Source organism: Bos mutus, chromosome 18, assembly GCF_027580195.1.
Source record: "Bos mutus isolate GX-2022 chromosome 18, NWIPB_WYAK_1.1, whole genome shotgun sequence".
NCBI lineage: Eukaryota > Metazoa > Chordata > Mammalia > Artiodactyla > Bovidae > Bos > Bos mutus.
The window spans coordinates 4,997,437-5,016,230 of NC_091634.1; the positions used below are offsets into that span (position 1 = coordinate 4,997,437).

At 50.0% G+C, this 18,794-nt stretch overlaps 1 protein-coding gene across 1 annotated transcript; it reads left to right on the forward strand.

The window, feature by feature from the left end:
• The first annotated feature begins 623 nt into the window (after window positions 1-623).
• Window positions 624-18,167, forward strand: RDH13 (retinol dehydrogenase 13). Its single transcript, XM_070387192.1, has 7 exons — window positions 624-798; window positions 3,063-3,181; window positions 5,240-5,395; window positions 8,033-8,137; window positions 12,665-12,877; window positions 13,630-13,731; window positions 15,554-18,167. Exons 1-7 carry the CDS (start codon window positions 734-736, stop codon window positions 15,799-15,801), a joined length of 1,008 nt encoding a protein of 335 aa, XP_070243293.1. The 5' UTR covers window positions 624-733; the 3' UTR covers window positions 15,802-18,167.
• Window positions 18,168-18,794: the final 627 nt, after the last annotated feature.

The following is an 18,794-nucleotide window of genomic DNA, read 5'->3' on the forward strand; positions in this document are numbered from 1 at the left end:
TCAGGCCCGAAGTTTACATCCCCATGACCTCCTGGCTCAGTACTCCAGGAATCTGGGAACCTCCTAGGCTTGTAGGTCTTGGATTCTGAGCATTGAATTTATCAAATTGTCCCAGAAAGTCGACAAATAACTCGTATATTTATGCCACTTATTTATTTGTTTTCATTGAGGTATACTTGATTTTCAGTACTACATTAGTTTCAGGTGTACAACAGTGATTCAAATTTTTTACGGATTACATTCGGTTTAAAGTTTTTATGGAATACTGGCTGTCGTCCCTGTGCTGTACAATATCGTCTCGGAGCTGTTTTGTTTTATACACAGCTAGTTCGTAGGCACACGTATTTTTAGAGGAGGAAACAGGCTGATCCATTTGAAAGACAAATAGAGGACCAGGTCCGGAAGCGACAGCTGCCTCGCTGGGACCCTGGGGTCCCTACGGCACCGAGCTGAACTTTTAAGCAGAGGGAGTGTGACGTCATCGGAACAGCGCGTAGGCCCCGCCCCCGAGGCCCCGGCCCCTGAAACTACCATTCCCAGCAGCAGCTGCGCTCGCAGTCCGTCCCCATAGGTCCCACCATGGGGGCCCCTCCCCCGCCCCGCCCCTTCCTGAGGCGCGGGTTCCGGCGGCGTGTGCCCTTCCGCACGTGGGTCCCGGGCGGCGCGCTCTAGGTGCAGACTCCGGGGTTCGCGCGTGCGGGCGGCTGCAGTCAGACTCCAGCTCCGGCCAGGCATGAGCCGCTACGTTCTGCCGCTGTCCGTGCTGGGCACGGCCGTGGGCGGCGCCGTGCTGCTCAAGTGAGTTCGCGCGGGTCTCTCAGGCGCGGTAACAGCGGGCCGGTGGGCTTGGACAGGGAGGGAGGGCCGGATGTAGATCGCCAGCTCCTCGCCCACCCAGGAGTCCTCCAGTCCACTCATCCAGCAGTGCTCCCAGAGAATGCGGGGACAAGGCTGGGCCCCGAGCGGGCAGGTCACGGCCCAAGGTCGGCCAGAGAGAGGGGCGGATCCGGGCCCTGGTAAACGTTTTGGTCTAGTTGCTTCCGGACTTTTAGTGCATTAATTAATTCATTCAGCAGATACCTACTGGGCACCTCCCATATGTCACGTCCTGGCCCAGATGCAAGGAACGTGTATGCCACCTAAGCTCTCGTTGTCCGGAATCAGAGAAACAAGTTAGGATTGTCCAACTCAGTCAATGAAAAGATCGTTATTCTTTCCTGTGGTTCCTGGAATTCACTAAATAAAAACAAGACAGGGGGCTAAGGGGTGCAAACTGTTAGTTATAAAATAAACCACAAGGAGATATTGTACAACCAGGGGAATATAGCAACTCTTTTATAATAGATATAAATGGAATATAACCTTTAAAAATTGTAAAGCATTATGTTGTACACCTGTACCATATATAATACTGTATATCAACTATTCTTCAATATAAAAATCCCCCCCACTCCAAACCAAAATACCGCAACCAAATATTCTATAGCAGCACCATTCAGTAGAACTTTCTGTGAAGATGGAAATCTTTTACATTTGCCCTGGCTATTATGAGCCATACAGTGTGACTATTGAGCACTTAAAAATATAACCGTGTTATGCTTGTAGTAACAGTGTTATACTGTACACTTAAAAATTTAAGATGGTAGACCTTACATTAAGTGTTCAGGATTAGCAATACGTATTTTATTACAGTTACACAAGAGCTGGGAGTTAGGCCAGAAAGTGATTGCAATATTGAAGTATCTTTCTTTTCCCCTCTCATAAGGGGTCGAAGGATAGACTGATTGACTGTTAATCTCTTTGCATAAATATGTTTAGGCTTGTTCATCTGCTCTGTGATGAGGCTTCATTTTGAAGTTGTTCCTCCTGATCCAATAAAGTCTTTTTTTGTGTAGCCAGCTGGTATCTTGTTTTTTATAAACTCCTGCTTTGTAAATATTAACCACCTTTTTTTTGAAAGCTCTAGGAAATGGAAATAATTTTTCCTTATAGAAATCATCGGGAAATTCCCTGGCAGTCCAGGGGTTAGGACTTGGCGCTTTCATGCCGGGGCCTGACTGTTCAGTCCTTGGTTGGGGAAGTAAGAACCCTCAAAGCAGAAGGCATGGCCAAAAAAAAAATTCATTGGCTGCTGTTTTTATTTTTATTCATGCTGATGTCTGTTAGTTCTGAAAAAGCTTAAAAATAATAATAATAAAAAATACCAGTATGGGAAGAATAAAAGAAAGCTGAATGCCCTAGTTGGGGATGGAGAATATGACTATTTATTTTTAATTAAAAATGACCCTCTTGTCTGGAGAGGACACTGTTTCTCTGGCCAGCTTCCTATTGGGGACATTTAGTTGTTTCCAGTATTTAGCCTCTGGAATATAGACACAGTAGCAGAATAAGGCCCTCCTGCCCTGCACATCCTAATGCCTAGATCCTATGACTATGTATCCTTACCGGTCAAAGGGGACTCTGCAGATGTCATTAAGGACCTCCATGATGGGAGATGATCACCAGGTGGCCCCAGCGTCATCACAACGGTACTCACAAGAGGGAGGCGGGAGAATCAGAGCCAGAGACTTGACGCTGCTGTGTTGCTGACTTTGAAGGTGGAGGAAGGGGCCACGAGCCCATGGATGCAGGCGGCCCTTAGAATCTGGAAAAGGCTCGGGAACAATTCTCAATTCTCCCTTGCGCGTCCAGAAGGAACACAGCTCTGCTGACACCTCAGTTTTATTCTGTTGAGACCCTTCTGGGACTCTGAACTGCAGACTCTAGGGAAACACCATTGTGTGGTTTAACCTACTGAGCTCCTAGTGAAATGTTACAACAGCCGTAGGGATTGAACACAGGGGTCTTTATCAGCTAACGATGGTTATGACGAGGAGGCTTCCCCACACCAGGAGGTGCTGAGTAACCACAGGGCTCCCTTGGGTTGTGGGATATTGTTCCCATCTTTCCACTGGGGGAACACAAGCTCAGAGTGGTCACTTGTCTGAGATCATAACCGTTGGGGGCACCTGCAGTGAGAGTGGACAGACAGATGGAACTGACCTCCCGTTTCCTACCTCCAGGGACTTTGTTGCCGGCGGGGCTTGTCCCAGCAAGGCCACCATTCCCGGGAAGACTGTCATTGTGACTGGTGCCAACACGGGCATCGGGAAGCAGACTGCCTTGGAGCTGGCCAAAAGAGGTGATGTCCCATTGGGCACCTGCTTCTTGGCTTGGGGCTTGGGAGCGAGATCTGGTGGTGGACGATGGGATTCCCCTGGGGGTGTTAAGATCTGGTGTTAAGACCTGGTGGTGGATGGTGGGATTCATCTGGGGGTGTTAAGGCTTCTGATTCTTTCGGTTCTGTAAGTGGCAGAAACAAACGCAGGCTGGTGTAAGCCCCAAAGCCTGGTGTTCCTGGAAGGGGGCGGATGGGTCCAGGGGCTCAGAGGAGCCTGTGGAGGCTCAGCAGTTTCTGGTTGGGTTTTTCTCTGCATCGGCCTCTCCCTCTCCTATGCTGGTTGGACTCAGTCCTGGTGACTGGGTTGGGGCCTGGGTCAGAGGTTGGGAGTAAGACTTGACTTCAGGCTCTTCCAAGCTTACTGATTGGGTCTTTAATAGAAAGAATGCCCCCTTCGATTTGGGTCTGTTTGATGTTTTTCTCATGGTCAGAGTGGGCTTATGGAGACGTGCCCTCTTCAGCACACAGATCTCTCTTTTTTAAAAAATTTATTTATTGGCCCCACTGTGTGACATGCAGGATCTTAGTTCCCTGAACAGAGATCAAATCTGTGCCCCCTGCACTGGAAGCTTGGATTCCTAACTACCAGACCATCAGGGAAGTCCCCACAGAGCTCTCTTTTGAATTTAGAATTAGTGGGGTTTCTGGGGGGACAGGCACGAGAGAGGAAGGCGTCCCGATTTTTGTTTGAACAGCTGGAAGACGAGTTAGGAGGGAGAGGCCGGGGCAGGCGTGAGGGCTGGGGGAGGCCGGGACCTCTCCTTGGAGGGCCTCCTTGGAGGGCTCGAGACGCGGTGGCCAGTGAATGCGTCCCTGCTGGATCAGCCAGGCCCGAGCTGCATGTTGGCCTCAAGGTCAGAGTGATGGGGGCCATGATGGGCGGTCCTCTGCCCCTGCGCCTCATCATACGGGGTTTCCCCCAGGGAGGGGCAGGTGTTCCTTTCCGGACCTGGTGAGACCGGAACTTGGGCCGACACACCCACCGCCGTCCAAGGGCCGGGCTGGCCCTGCGAGGACGGACGGAGCCCGGACTTGATGCACTCTGTCCTGGGCTGTGATGGGGCAGCCGGTGTGGAGGAGGCGGCTGGTCCACCCCAGGGGAGCCCCAAAGACCCACACAGTCAGCGTCCTTGTTGCCCATCCTTTTCTCAGACCCTGTTTTTCCTCACTTTTCTAATTTGAAAAAAAGAAAAAAAAGTTTTTTTTTTTTAAATGGGTGTATTAAATATTTAATTCACACATTTAAAATACACACTTCTGGGATTTTTGGTATCTTCACAGAAATGTGCAGCCATGACTGCTCCCCATTGTCGAACATGTTTCATCACCCCGAAATAACACCTGGGTCCTCTAAGCCGTGGCCCTCTTAATGTCCCATCCTCTGCAAAGCTGGGAAACCGCTGATCTTCGTCCTGTGGATTTGCCTCTCCGGGCATTTCAGATTAATGGAATCATACACTGTGCTTTTATGCCTCTTGCTTTGACTGAGTGAGCATCGTGTTTGTGAGGCTCATCCGTGGTGGGGATGCTTTGGGATTTCCTTCCTTTTCACGGCTGAGTAATACTCCACTGATGGATGGGCCACGTTTCCCTTAATGCTTTTTTTGAATATTGGAGGATAGCAATTTACAGTGTTGCGTTAGTTTCAGTTGTGCAGCAAAGTGATTCCGTTTTAAACATACATGTATCTATTCTTTTTCAAGTTCTTTCCCATTCAGCTCATTACAGAATATTGGTCAGAGTTCCCTGTGCTCTCCACTAGGTCCTTGTTGGTTATCTATTTTATATACAGCAGAGTGTATATGTTAGTCCCAAACTCCCACTTTATCCCTCCCCCTCCATGTTCATTCTTCCCGTGATGGACATTTGGGGTGTTTCTGTCTCAACAGTGCCTCTGTGTACGTTAGAGTACATAGTTTCGTATGGACTTATCTTTTCATTTATCTTGGGTACGTACGCTTAGGAGTGGATCTTTTTTATGTTTATTAAAAATTTTTTTTTCTCGTCTGGCTCTTCCAGGAGGCAACATCATTCTGGCCTGTCGAGACATGGAGAAGTGCGAAGCGGCGGCCAAGGAGATTCGAGGGGAGACCCTCAATCACCGTGTCAACGCCCGGCACCTGGACTTGGCCTCCCTGAAGTCCATCCGAGAGTTCGCGGCGAAGGTCACTGAAGGCAAGAGAGAGGCCTCGGGGCTTGTGAGGGAGGGCCTGAGTGGCCAGGCCGTGAGGATCGAGCACACCGGGCAGGCCCTGGAGCCGAGTGTCGGTCACTGCCCGTTTTTGTTCCGTCTTTGGGTGAAGATTTTACACTGTTTTCTTTTCTGACATTTTCATGTTTACATATTTTTCATTTTTACATGCGGGAAAGAAAAAAGAATAACATTTCACGACATGTGACTTTTATTTGGAATTCAGATGGTGTTTTGTTTTTTTGGCCACACTGCATGGCTTTCAGGGTGTTAGTTCCCGGGCCAGGGCTTGAACCTGCTCCCTGGGCAGTGAAAGCACAGGGTCCTAACCACTGGGTCGCCAGGGAACTCCTGGAATTCAGGTTTTAGTTTCCCTAAAGGTTTTTTTTTTTAACTGGAGTATAATTGTTTACAGTGTTGTGTTAAAAATTCAGGTTTTAGTTTCCCTAAAGGTTTTTTTTTTTTAACTGGAGTATAATTGTTTACAGTGTTGTGTTAGTTTCTGCTGTAGAAGAATGTGACTCAGCTATATGTATGCATATATCTCCATAAAGGGTCTTCCCTGGTGGCTCAGTGCTAAAGAACCCGCCTGTCAATGCAGGAGATGTGAGTTCGATCCCTGGGTCAGGAAGATCTGCTGGAGAAGGGAATGGCAACCCACTCCAGTATTCTTGCCTGGAGAATCCCATGGACAGAGGAGCCTGGCGGGCTACAGTCCATGGGGTTGCAAAGAGCCGGACACCACTGAGCGACTCAACAACAACAAATCACCTCCGTAAAGTTTTATTGACACACAGCTGGGCCCATTGATTTCCATATTGTCTGTGACCGCTTTAGTCCTGAGAGGGCAGAGTTCAGTGGAGACAGACCAAATCGCCTGCAAAACCGAAAATATTTGCTACCCGGTCCTTTACAGAAGAAGGTTACTGAGTCCCACTGTCCAGGAAAACCGAGTCCTTCTGTCTAAGCTGGGCTCCTGGGAGAAGCAGAAGCTGGGAACGGATTTGATGTGTAGGGAGGCAGAGGAAGAGTTAACCAGGAGGAGAAGGGCAGAAACACCGACTCACCCACTGTTTGCTCAGGCTCCCTGGCGCTGAGGTGACTCCTGAGGGGACACAGACGTGAGTCAGATTCAGGCTCTGTCTCTGGAGTGCCTGGGGCCATGTCGGCCGTGAGGACAAGTGACTCAGAGGGGACCTGCAGGCACGACGCAGAGCACCCAGGAACGCCCACCTTCTCCGCTGGGCGTCTCCTTCTGCAGAGCCAGGCATGAGGCTGGCGTTTCTTTGCACTCTCATCTCCTTGATGGCTGACTCACTCTTCCTGCTGCTTGCTGCGCGGTCTCAGAACCACTTACATATTTATTTACTTTTCGAACAGGAATAACATTTGCAAGCTTAAATGTTCAGAAAGTGCAAACGGGGCTACAGGAAAACATATTCCCGGCACAGCCACCACTAGCTCGCTGGCTGCTGTCCTCAGATGGGCTCACTGCTTCCCCCGCTGTGCGTCCTCTGGGGGACTGTTGATGCGTGTATAAAGCAAACGGGGGGATACGCCTCCCCTTGGGTTTTTTGTATAAACCGCAGTTATCCAGCTGATACTGCCCCTTGCTTTTTGTCCGAAGCTCTCTCCTGGAGATCAGTGCGGGCAGGACTTTTTCCTTTTATTGTCGTGGCTGTCTTGTGCGTGTGTGTTTCTCTCCCTGCCACTGTGGGGCTTGTAGGATCTTAGTTCCCGACCAGGGGTTGAATCCTTGTGCCTTGCTGTGGAATCGTGGAGTCCTAACCACTGGACTGCCAGGGAATTCCTGTGTGTGTGTTTTAAAATTTTTATTGAAATATAATTGACTTACAATGTTTTGTTAGTTTCAGGTTTATAGCAAACTTGAACTCTGATTTAGTTATATACACACATGAACGCTCACAAAAATACATTTTTTTTAAGACTCTTTTCTATTATAGATTATTACAAGGTATTCAGTGTAGTTCCCTGTGCTATACAGTAGGTCCTTGTTGGTTATCTGTTTTATATAGAGTAACGGGCATATGTTAATCCCAGATTCCTAATTAATCCCTCCCCCTGCACCTTGGCAACCATAAGTTTTCTGTGTCTGTGAGTCTATTTCTGTTTTGTAAATAAAGTCATTAGTATCCTTTTTTTTTAGATTCCATATATAAATGAGAGGATGAGATAGTTGGATGACATCATTAAGTCAATGGACATGAGTCTGAGCAAACTCTGGGAGGTAGTGAAGGGCAGGGCAGCCCGGCGTGCTGCAGTCCATGTGGTCACAGACTCGGACACAAACATAGTGACTGAACAATAACAACAGATAAGTGATATCATAATTTTGCCTTTCTCTGGCTCACTTTACCTAGTATGATCGTCTCTGGGTCCGTCCCTGTTGCTGCAAATGGCATCATTTCCTTCTTTTTTATGGCCCAATAATACTCCGTCGTACTGTGTCTTCTTTGTCCATTCCTCTGTCGATGGACACTTAGGTTGCAGAAAGTACTTTTTGAGGGGGTCATGATGAAGCCGTCCTACCTGGCAGGTTCTGTTACCCATTTTATAGCAGGGGAAGCTGAGTCCCGTTTGTCCTCACCCCCGTTTTCCAGAGGAGGAGCACGTTCACATCCTGATCAACAACGCGGCCGTGATGCGGTGCCCGCACTGGACCACGGAGGACGGCTTTGAGATGCAGCTTGGCGTTAACTACCTGGGTGAGCCTGCCGGCTGAGTGGCATCGGCCCGGGATGTGGGTGGGGCCCCCGTGGACCAGACGCAGGCTCTGGGCGGGGTCTTCCTCCACTCTCCAAGGCGGCCGTGCGTGGGCTCACCTGGCAGCTCGGGGAGCCCCCTGTTCCTGGCTGAACCTTCAGTCCCGGACCTTTCATCAGCCTCTTGGCCTCTTGTCCCTTTGTCTGTCTGTCCTCCAGTCTCTATCTGTCCTTGACTTGCTGTGTCAGTCTATCTGTTGTCACTCTGAGTCCATCAGTAAGACTGAGGGACGTTGGGTAGGTGTCAGTCACACACGATTAGGGACCACCCTAATGACCTCGTTTAAACTTTATCACCTTTCTGTAGACCCTCTCTCTAAATAAGGTTACACTCCGAGGTACTGGAGGGTAGGACTTTTTTTTTAGGGGTGTTTGGGGGGTGACATGGCTTCCCTGGTGGCTCAGGTGGTAAAGTATCTACCTGCAGTGCAGGAGACCCGGGTTTGATCCCTGGGTGGGGAAGATCCCTTGGAGAAGGGAATGAGCAACTTCAGTTCAGTTCAGTTCAGTTGCTCAGTCGTGTCCGACTCTTTGCGACCCCATGAATTGCAGCACGCCAGGCCTCCCTGTCCATCACCAACTCTCGTAGTTCACTCAGACTCACGTCCATCGAGTCAGTGATGCCATCCAGCCATCTCATCCTCTGTCGTCCCCTTCTCCTCCTGCCCCCAATCCCTCCCAGCATCAGAGTCTTTTCCAATGAGTCAACTCTTCGCATGAGGTGGCCAAAGTACTAGAGTTTCAGCTTTAGTATCATTCCTTCCAAAGAACACCCAGGGCTGATCTCCTTCAGAATGGACTGGTTGGATCTCCTTGCAGTCCAAAGAACTCTCAAGAGTCTTCTCCAACACCACAGTTCAAAAGCATCAATTCTTCGGCGCTCAGCTTTCTTCACAGTCCAACTCTCACATCCATACGTGACCACAGGAAAAACCATGGCCTTGACTAGACAGACCTTTGTTGGCAAAGTAATGTCTCTGCTTTTCAATATGCTATCTAGGTTGGTCATAACTTTTCTTCCAAGGAGTAAGCGTCTTTTAATTTCATGGCTGCAATCACCATCTGCAGTGATTTTGGAGCCCCCCAAAATAAAGTCTGACACTGTTTCCACTGTTTCCCCATCTATTTCCCATGGAGTGATGGGACCAGATGCCATGATCTTAGTTTTCTGAATGTTAAGCTTTAAGCCAACTTTTTCACTCTCCACTTTCACGTTCATCAAGAGGCTTTTGTTCCTCTTCACTTTCTCCCATAAGGATGATGTCATCTGCATATCTGAGGTTATTGATACTTCTCCCGGCAATCTTGATTCCAGCTTGTGCTTCTTCCAGCCCAGCATTTCTCATGATGTACTCTGCATATAAGTTAAATAAGCAGGGTGACAATATACAGCCTTAACGTACTCCTTTTCCTATTTGGAACCAGTCTGTTGTTCCATGTCCAGTTCTAACTGTTGCTTCCTGACCTGCATATAGGTTTCTCAAGAGGCAGGTCAGGTGGTGTGGTATTCCCATCTCTTTCAGAATTTTCCACAGTTTATTTGATCCACACAGTCAAAGGCTTTGGCATAGTCAATAAAGCAGAAATAGATGTTTTTTTGGAACTCGCTTGCTTTTTCCATGATCCAGCGGATGTTGGCAATTTGATCTCTGGTTCCTCTGCCTTTTCTAAAACCAGCTTGAACATTTGGAAGTTCACGATTCACGTATTGCTGAAGCCTGGCTTGGAGAATTTTGAGCATTACTTTACTAGCGTGTGAGATGAGTGCAACTGTGTGGTAGTATGAGCATTCTTTGGCATTGTCTTTCTTTGGGACTGGAATGAAAACTGACCTTTTCCAGTCCTGTGGCCACTGCTGAGTTTTCCAAATTTGCTTGCATATTGAGTGCAGCACTTTCACAGCATCATCTTTCAGGATTTGAAAGAGCTCAACTGGAATTCCTTCACCTCCACTAGCTTTGTTCGTAGTGATGCATTCTAAGGCCCACTTGACTTCACATTCCAGGATGTCTGGCTCTAGGTGAGTGATCACTCCATCGTGATTATCTTGGTCGTGAAGATAATTTTTGTACAGTTCTTCTGTGTATTCCTGCCACCTCTTCTTAATATCTTCTGCTTCTGTTAGGTCCATACCATTTCTGTCCTGTATCGAGCCCATCTTTGCATGAAATGTTCCCTGGGTATCTCTAATTCTCTTGAAGAGATCTCTAGTCTTTCCCATTCTGTTATTTTCCTCTATTTCTTTGCATTGATTGCGGAGGAAGGCTTTCTTATCTCTCCTTGCTATTCTTTGGAACTCTGCATTCAGATGCTTATATCTTTCTTTTCTCCTTTGCTTTTCGCTTCTCGTCTTTTCACAGCTATTTGTCAGGCCTCCTCAGACAGCCATTTTGCTTTTTTGCATTTCTTTTCCATGGGGATGGTCTTGATCCCTGTCTCCTGTACAATGTCACGAACCTCCGCCCATAGTTCATCAGGCACTCTGTCCATCAGATCTAGTCCCTTAAATCTATTTCTCACTTCCACTGTATAATCATAAGGGATTTGATTTAGGTCATATCTGAATGCTCTAGTGGTTTTCCTTACTTTCTTCAATTTAATCTGAATTTGGCAATAAGGAGTTCATGATCTGAGCCACAGTCCGCTCCTGGTCTTGTTTTTGTTGACTGTATAGAGCTTCTCCATCTTTGGCTGCAAAGAATATAATTAATCTGATTTCGGTGTTGACCATCTGGTGATGTCCATGTGTAGAGTCTTCTCTTGTGTTGTTGGAAGAGGGTATTTGCTATGACCAGTGCATTTTCTTGGCAAAACTCTATTAGTCTTTGCCCTGCTTCATTCGGTATTCCAAGGCCAAATTTGCCTGTTATTCCAGGTGTTTCTTGACTTCTTACTTTTGCATTCCAGTCCCCTGTAATGAAAAAGACATCTTTTTTGGGTGTTAGTTCTAAAAGGTCTTGTAGGTCTTCATAGAACCGTTCAACTTCAGCTTCTTCAGCGTTACTGGTTGGGGCATAGACTTGGATTACTGTGATATTGAATGGTTTGCCTTGGAAACGAACAGAGATCATTCTGTCGTTTTTGAGATTGCATCCAGGTACTGCATTTTGGACTCTTTTGTTGACCATGATGGCTACTCCGTTTCTTCTGAGGGATTCCTGCCTGCAGTAGTAGATACAATGGTCATCTGAGTTAAATTCACCCATTCCAGTCCAATTTAGTTCTCTGATTCCTAGAATGCTGATGTTCACTCTTGCCATCTCTTGTTTGACCACTTCCAGTTTGCCTTGATTCATGGACCTGACATTCCAGGTTTCTATGCAATATTGCCCTTTACAGCATCGGACCTTGCTTCTATCACCAGTCACATCCACAGCTGGGTATTGTTTTTGCTTTGGCTCCATCCCTTCATTCTTTCTGGAGTTATTTCTCTACCGATCTCCAGTAGCATATTGGGCACCTACTGACCTGGGGAGTTCCTCTTTCAGTATCCTATCATTTTGCCTTTATCCAAGGTAAGGAGCAGCGGCTGCACTTTGCTGGAGCAGCCGTGAAGAGATACCCCACGTCCAAGGTAAGAGAAACCCAAATAAGATGGTAGGTGTTGCAAGAGGGCATCAGAGGGCAGACACACTGAAACCATACTCACAGGAAACTAGTCAATCTAATCACACTAGGACCACAGCCTTGTCTAACTCAATGAAACTAAGCCATGCCCTGTGGAGCCACCCAAGACGGGCGGGTCAGGTGGAGAGGCCTGACACAATGTGGTCCACTGGAGAAGGGAATGGCAAACCACTTCAGTAGTCTTGCCTTGAGAACCCCATGAACAGTATGAACAACTTAAGCACGCACAATTTGCCTGTAACACACATGTGACTATCTTCATCCGCTGCTGGCTGGGACTCAGTCATGTGACCTGGTGGAGCTGCAGCGGAGACTGGGAAATGTAGTCGTTTACTGGGCAGTCTCATGGGTAACCCAAAATTCTATTACTGGAAAAGAAACGGAGAACGGATTTTGAGAGACAGACAGCCCTCATAGAGGGCTGTCACAGGAGTTTGTGATAATTAGTTGTGGGGACTGTTTTGTGCATTGCAGGATTTTTTTTTTTTGGGTGCATCACAGGGCTTGTAGGATCTCAGTTTACTGGGCAGGGATTGCACCCAGGCTGCAGCAGTGAAATCCCAGCATCCTAAGCAGAAGGCCCCCAGGCAGCTCCTGCACAGTGGGACTTTTAGCTGCACCCCTGGCCTCACCCACTTGGTGGCAGTAGCACTCCCATACGGTCCTCAGCTCTAAGGATGGAGTTTGCCTCCAGACTTTGCCAAATGCCCCCTGGAGGGCAGAGGGGGACCCTGCTGAGAAACACAGGTTATGGAAGGAGGCAATAAGGTGATGTTCTCAGTAGGGTCCTACGCCTGGGACAAGAATTGAGGAAAAGTTGTCTTTCTGTTTTCCTTCTTCCAGGCCACTTCCTTTTGACAAACTTGCTACTGGACAAGCTGAAAGCCTCCGCCCCTTCGCGCATCATCAACGTCTCGTCCTTGGCCCACGTTGCTGGGCACATAGACTTCGAGGACTTGAACTGGGAGAAGAGGAAGTATGACACGAAGGCAGCCTACTGCCAGAGCAAGCTGGCCGTCGTCGTCTCCACCAAGGAGCTGAGCCGGCGGCTTCAAGGTGCGCGTGGCTGAGCCTCGCTGGGCTCCCCTCTCCGTTGGCTCCGAGCCTGAAGCGGTCCTGCCGTGACCCTGGGTGGATGGGAGGTCAAGCAGTGGCTCCAGGACAGAGCAGGCCAACCCATGACACACTTATGCCCGACGCAGACAGACAGTCGATCTCCGCGTTCTTCTCTGCTCCTCCCACACAGGCTCCGAGCCTTTGCTATTCTAGGCCAGTGGAGCTTTGGCAGTATCTGGAGATGTTTTTGGCTGTCTGTCTGGGGAAGAGGGGCGGTTTGGGAGAGGCATCTCGTGAGCAGAGGCCGGAGTGGTGCTCAACATCCTACAGTGCACAGGATAAAGAATGATCCCAGCTCAGCGTCCGTAGTGCCAAAGCTGAAGAGCCTGCCCTTTGCCCTGGCTTCTCAAAGAGGGTCTGGTGACCGGCAGTGTGAGCTCACCTGAGCGCTTGTCATAACTGCAGCAACCCAGCCCCTCCCTGACCCACTGCTTTGGACTCTGGGCATGGAGCCTAGTGGTCTGGGCTTCTCCAGCCCTCCAGGTGATGTTTATACACTCAGGTTCAGAAGCTTTGCTCTGGGCAGCTGTGAGACAGCTGCCGTGCAAGATAAAAGCATGGATGTGAAGGTTTCAGAGCAGGAGGGTGATGTAGACTCGGGGGAGCCCCAGAGCCCAGGGCGGGCAGCATCAGCCTTCCTGGTAAGGGGTGAACCTGCTGTCTGCTCGCCTCACTCTTCCCTTCTGTCCCAGGCACGGGCGTGACTGTCAACGCCTTGCATCCCGGTGTGGCCAGGACAGAGCTGGGCAGACACACGGGCATGCACAGCTCCGCCTTCTCCAGCTTCACGCTTGGTAAGTCCCCTCCCGGCCTGGGGTCCCTTAGCTGAACCCCTGTCCTCCCAGCTTGGGGCCCAGGGCCCTTCCTCAGTGTATTAGGGTTCTCCTGGGAAACTGAACCAATAGGATATACAGGGGTATTTAGAGAGATTGACTAGGAGGGTTTGGCTCATGCATCTGTGGGGGCCTGACCTGTATGTCAGAGGCCCAGGAATGCTGGCCCTGTAGTTCCAGCCCAAACCCGAAGGCCTGAGGTCCAGGGCAGGTGAACTGCTGGTGTAAGTCCCACGCTGACTCAAAAAGCCAAGAGGGCTGGACGTCCGGGCTCAACGTCTCACCCCCAGTTAACTTCTCAGTGCCCGCCCACCTTGGGAGGGTGGATTTCACAGTCTTTACACACACCCTCACAGACACCCTGGAAACAGTATTCTCCCTGCTCTCTGGGCATCTCGTAGCTCAGTAAGTTCACACATACATTTTCTCTCTCTTTTACCTTTTGGCCGCTTCGCATGTGGGATCTTAGTTCCCTGACGAGGAATCGAACCTGTGCTGCCTGCATTGGCAGCTCTAAGTCTTAACCACTGGACCATCAGGGAAGATCCCCACACATAAAATTAACATCACACTCAGAGTCTATCTCAGGGACTTTTCCTGCTTTACCCTGTATCTTCTTTTTCTCCTGTGTCTTCCCTGGTACCAAGTCACTTTCATGTGTCTGCCCAGCCTGCCAGCCTCAGAACACCCTGGGAAACAGGCCAGAGCCTTATGTTGTTCAGCTGTTCAGTTGTGTCTGACTCTTTGCGACCCCATGGACTGCAGCATGCCAAGCCTCCCTGTCCATCACCATCTCCCAGAACTTGCTCAAACTCACATCCATTGAGTCGGTGGTGCCATCCGACCATCTCATCCTCTGTTGCCCCCTTCTCCTCCTGCCTTCAATCTTTCCCAGCGTCAGGGTCTTTTCTAATGAGTTGGCTCTTTGCGTCAGGTGGCTAGAGTACTGGGGCTTCAGCTTCAGCATCAGTTCTTCCAATGACCAGTGAGAAGTGTTTCAGAGGAGGAGGTCGTGGGGCTGACTGCTTGGAGTCCAGCCATGCTTGGGATAGCTCCAGTTTCATCCCAAACTGGCTGGGCCACCCAGGGAAGGGACTTCTTTCCAAATCCCTATTTTCCTTATCTGCCAGTAAGTCTCATAGTAGTATCTGTCTCACAGTAGGGAGGACTAGATGAGACCGCCCTTAAAAGGGCCAGCATAGTACCTGGCCCAGGTTTAGGCTGAATAAATAGTGAGAGCTTTATAACTAGTGTTTGTTATCCTGGCAAACATTTTAATTGGTGGCGGCTAGGTATCAAGAATCTTAAGCTGAGGCTGGCACTGGAGATAATACACAAAAGTTAGTTTAAAGAAAGATCGGGGTGGTGGGGGTACTTCCTTGGTGGTCCGGTAGTTAAAACTATGCCTTCACTGCGGGGGCCACAGGTTCAATCCCTGGTTGGGGAACTAAGATCCCATATGCCACACATGGTGCAGCCAAAAACAAAGCAAAAAGAAAGATCAGGTGGGGTGAGGACTTGGACCTTCCATTTGCCTAGGAAAAGCCAGGGGGGCTTCCTGGAGGAGGCAGCTTTCAGGCTGGTTCCTGCATCTGGAGTTGATTTGTCTGGGCAATGCCAGGGAATGGAGCTCCTGTGTAAGGAACCAGAGTGGCAAAGGCCTGGAGTGAGCTCTGTGGGACTCCAGGGACCCTTCTGGCTTTGGTGGGCGCTTAGCAACCTGCGGTGAGGTGTACCTTCCTCTGTCAGCGTCTGGACTGAACTCTCTGTGGACTGACTGCAGGGCCCATCTTCTGGCTGCTGGTCAAGAGCCCCCAGCTGGCGGCCCAGCCCAGCGTCTACCTGGCCGTGGCGGAGGAGTTGGAGGGCGTTTCTGGAAAGTACTTTGATGTACTCAAAGAGAAGCCTCCAGCCCCAGAAGCTGAGGATGAAGAAGTAGCCAAGAGGCTTTGGGCTGAAAGTGTCCGCCTGGTGGGCTTGGAGATGTCCCATGGATCCCATGGGAAGAGGGGACAGCCGCTCCCCAAATAACCGCTGGGACCAGGCGTGGAAGCCGCCAGGGAGGCAGAGCCACCAGGGTGGAGCAGCTACTCGCCAAACCTAGCTGTCATGCCCGCTGCACCCACCAGGTGGCAGTATTGACAAGGGTCCGGCTAGTCAGCGCTATGGTTTTCTCAGTAGTCATGTTTGGATGAGAGAGTTGGACCATAAAGAAGGCTGAGCACTGAGTCTTTGAAACTGTGATGCTGGAGAAGACTCTTGAGAGTCAACCAGTCCATCCTAAAGAAAATCAACCCTGAATATTCATTGGAAGGACTGATGCTGAAGCTGAAGCTCCAACACTTTGTCCACCTGATGAGAAGAACTGACTCATTGGAAAGCCCCTGATGCTGGGAAAGATGGAAGGCAGGAGGAGAAGGGGACGACAGAGGATGAGATGGTTGGATGGCATCACCGACTCAATGGACATGAATTTGAGCAAACTCTTGGAGACAGCGAAGGACAGGAAGCCTGGCGTGCTGCAGTCCATGGGGTTGCAGAGTTGGACGTGACTGAGTGACTGAACAGCAAGAAATTGTCCAAGGGGTGCTGACTGCCATGCCTGTGGCTCCCTTTAGATGGTGGCATTGGCTCTTTTCTGGCCACAGTGGATTGGCCCCCAGGCGAGCATCTGGCCCGGGGCTGGCTGGCAAAGTGTGCCCTGCTGCCAACAGGTGAGCTGGGCCAGTGGATGCCCCCTCTGGGAATCCACACCAGGAGTCTTGGGGGCAATGTCACCTGCCTCTGGTGTGGACCGTGCCTGAGACAGGATGGCCTGTGGGCAGGTTGTCTGATGCTGCTTGAGTGAGTCCGTGGTCTGCCGTGTGGCTGTGTGCACGTCCGGTCTCCTCTCTGAGCCTTGGCTTCCCCAGTTGTTCACCGGACTACCTCATCTCATGGGGCCGAGTTTCCCCTGGCTCGGGGAACGGCAGCTGCACCTTCCTTGCCAGTGGATCTTTCCTGACGACCTGCCACGTGCCGGACCCCAGCGAGGTGCTGGAGACGCCCGCAGGAACAGACCCTGTTGTCTCCGTGTCATGCTGGCGACGTCATGGGGTTGGGGTGCGGTCAGGGAGGAACCACTGAGGAGCCTGGGGGGCCGGGACCACGCCCATCACTGCAGCTCCTGTGGGGACTTCAGTCACAGACTCTCCAACTTGCTCTTTAATAGGAAAAAACCAAAAAACTGTAACTGAGTCATCGGTTTCACTTTCTTCCTTTACGTGTGTGTGTGTGTGGCGGGGGGAGTGCTAAGGAGCTGGCCCCAAAGAACTTGGATTTATTACATTTAGAAAATGGGCTCTCGACATAACTGTCACCAGGGCAGTAAACGGCTCAGAAGTTCAGACTTTTGGAGGCTAAAGGGGCCTGTTCCTCCTTTCACGTGGTGACAGTCCTTGAGGTCTGGGCGCCTTCCGAGTTAGAAGTGGGGCTGACGCTCCGCTTGGGCACAGCATGGAGCGGACCCCACAGAGCTCAGTTATTGAGGTAAAAAGTGTCTTAATGTTAAAATGTTTAATACTTGGGAGAACTGTGGAGGCCACATCGTACGATGCGCAAAAGGGTAGAGAAGGAGCCTGTCCCAAATGCCATCAGTGCTGAGGGGGTGGGTGGGGAGGAAGCGTTTAAGACACCCCAGTGCTCCACGGACACGGTGAGTGCTGCTCCTGTCCCCACGTTGGGTGGACAATGGCCAGAGGACTGTGGGGTGGCCGGGCCCCCCTCCCCGTCTGTGCCCGCTGTCTTCTCTGTGGGCCGCACCTGGACACTCACTCCTTTTTTTAAAGACAATGGGATTAAAAATAAAAAAATTATTTGGTTGTTTCGGCCTCTTTCATTTGGGAGGGAGGGCTGTCTACCGTGGTTGCTCCTTGGCAGGTGGGATCTTAGTTCCCCGACCTGGGATCAAACCCACAGCCCCCGCTGTGGAAGCACGGACTCTTAAGCACTGGACCGCCAGGGAAGTCCCTTCTCTCATTGTTTAAGGGCCTCTTGATATCGCTTGGCCCATCCAGACAATGCAGGATCGTCTTCGTCCTTTGACATTGGCTGTTAGGAACCTAAACCCATCATCCCCCTTGCTACCCCTTTGCCATATAAAGTAGAAGGTTCTGTGGATTAGGAACACCTTGAGGGCACCCACTTTTCCGCCGACACTGTTCTTTTCAAAATCCTTAAGCAAAGATCCTTTCTGCTTAAATTAAGAAGAATCAGCTTCATCAGGGTTGTTGACAAGCAAATCAACGGAAAAAACAGATTTTTAAAATCACAAACTCCCCACTATCTGCTTTCAAAAAAAAAAAAAAAAAAAACTTGGGGTGTGTTAGCAAGAAGAGGGGTTGGAATTCAGAGTGTGATCCCACAGCCCACTCTCTTTCTGGGGGAGGGTTGTAGGTCCAAATGTCCGTGAGAACCTCTGACCACACAGAGATTTGTCTGTTACATACATGCAAGCAACCTGCGGCTCACAGCTGATGCTAACCACAAACCTTCACAACCAACATCCGCTTCCTTTCTGAAACTGAGAAACCCCGAAGACCACAAGTGTGGAGTCACACATCAGCTTCACCCTTGACTGCTTCTCTGAAGGCTTTGAGGTGGTTCACAAACCCAGCTACAACCTTCAGACGGATGGAAGACAATCAAACCGATCTACAACAAGACGGGCAAAACAAAACCCAAACCCACAGAAGCAGCCCAGAGAGGAGACAGCGGCAAAGTCGTGCACAGACCCAGGGCCCACCGTGGAAGGCGGTGCTCGGATGGGCTCTTCACGAGAGACCAGGCCGGGGTCACGTCCTTCATGCTGCCTTTTGGACTTGGAGATTCTGTCGGGATGGTTTGGGCTGCCGATCACAGAACATGAAGGGGTTAAGCTGAACTGACGTGTGCACACGACCATGTGTAAACTAGATGGCTAGTGGGAAGCTGCTGTGTAGACAGGGAGCTCAGCTCAGTGCTCTGTGACGACCCAGAGGGTGGGA

Excerpts from the sequence above, each read along its gene's own strand:
- RDH13 (XM_070387192.1), top strand. The coding sequence starts at position 734 with ATGAGCCGCTACGTTCTGCCGCTGTCCGTGCTGGGCACGGCCGTGGGC. Across the intron at positions 799-3,062 it reads GGCGGCGCCGTGCTGCTCAA|GGACTTTGTTGCCGGCGGGG; the intron begins GTGAGTTCGCGC and ends TCCTACCTCCAG. Across the intron at positions 12,878-13,629 it reads GCTGAGCCGGCGGCTTCAAG|GCACGGGCGTGACTGTCAAC; the intron begins GTGCGCGTGGCT and ends CTTCTGTCCCAG.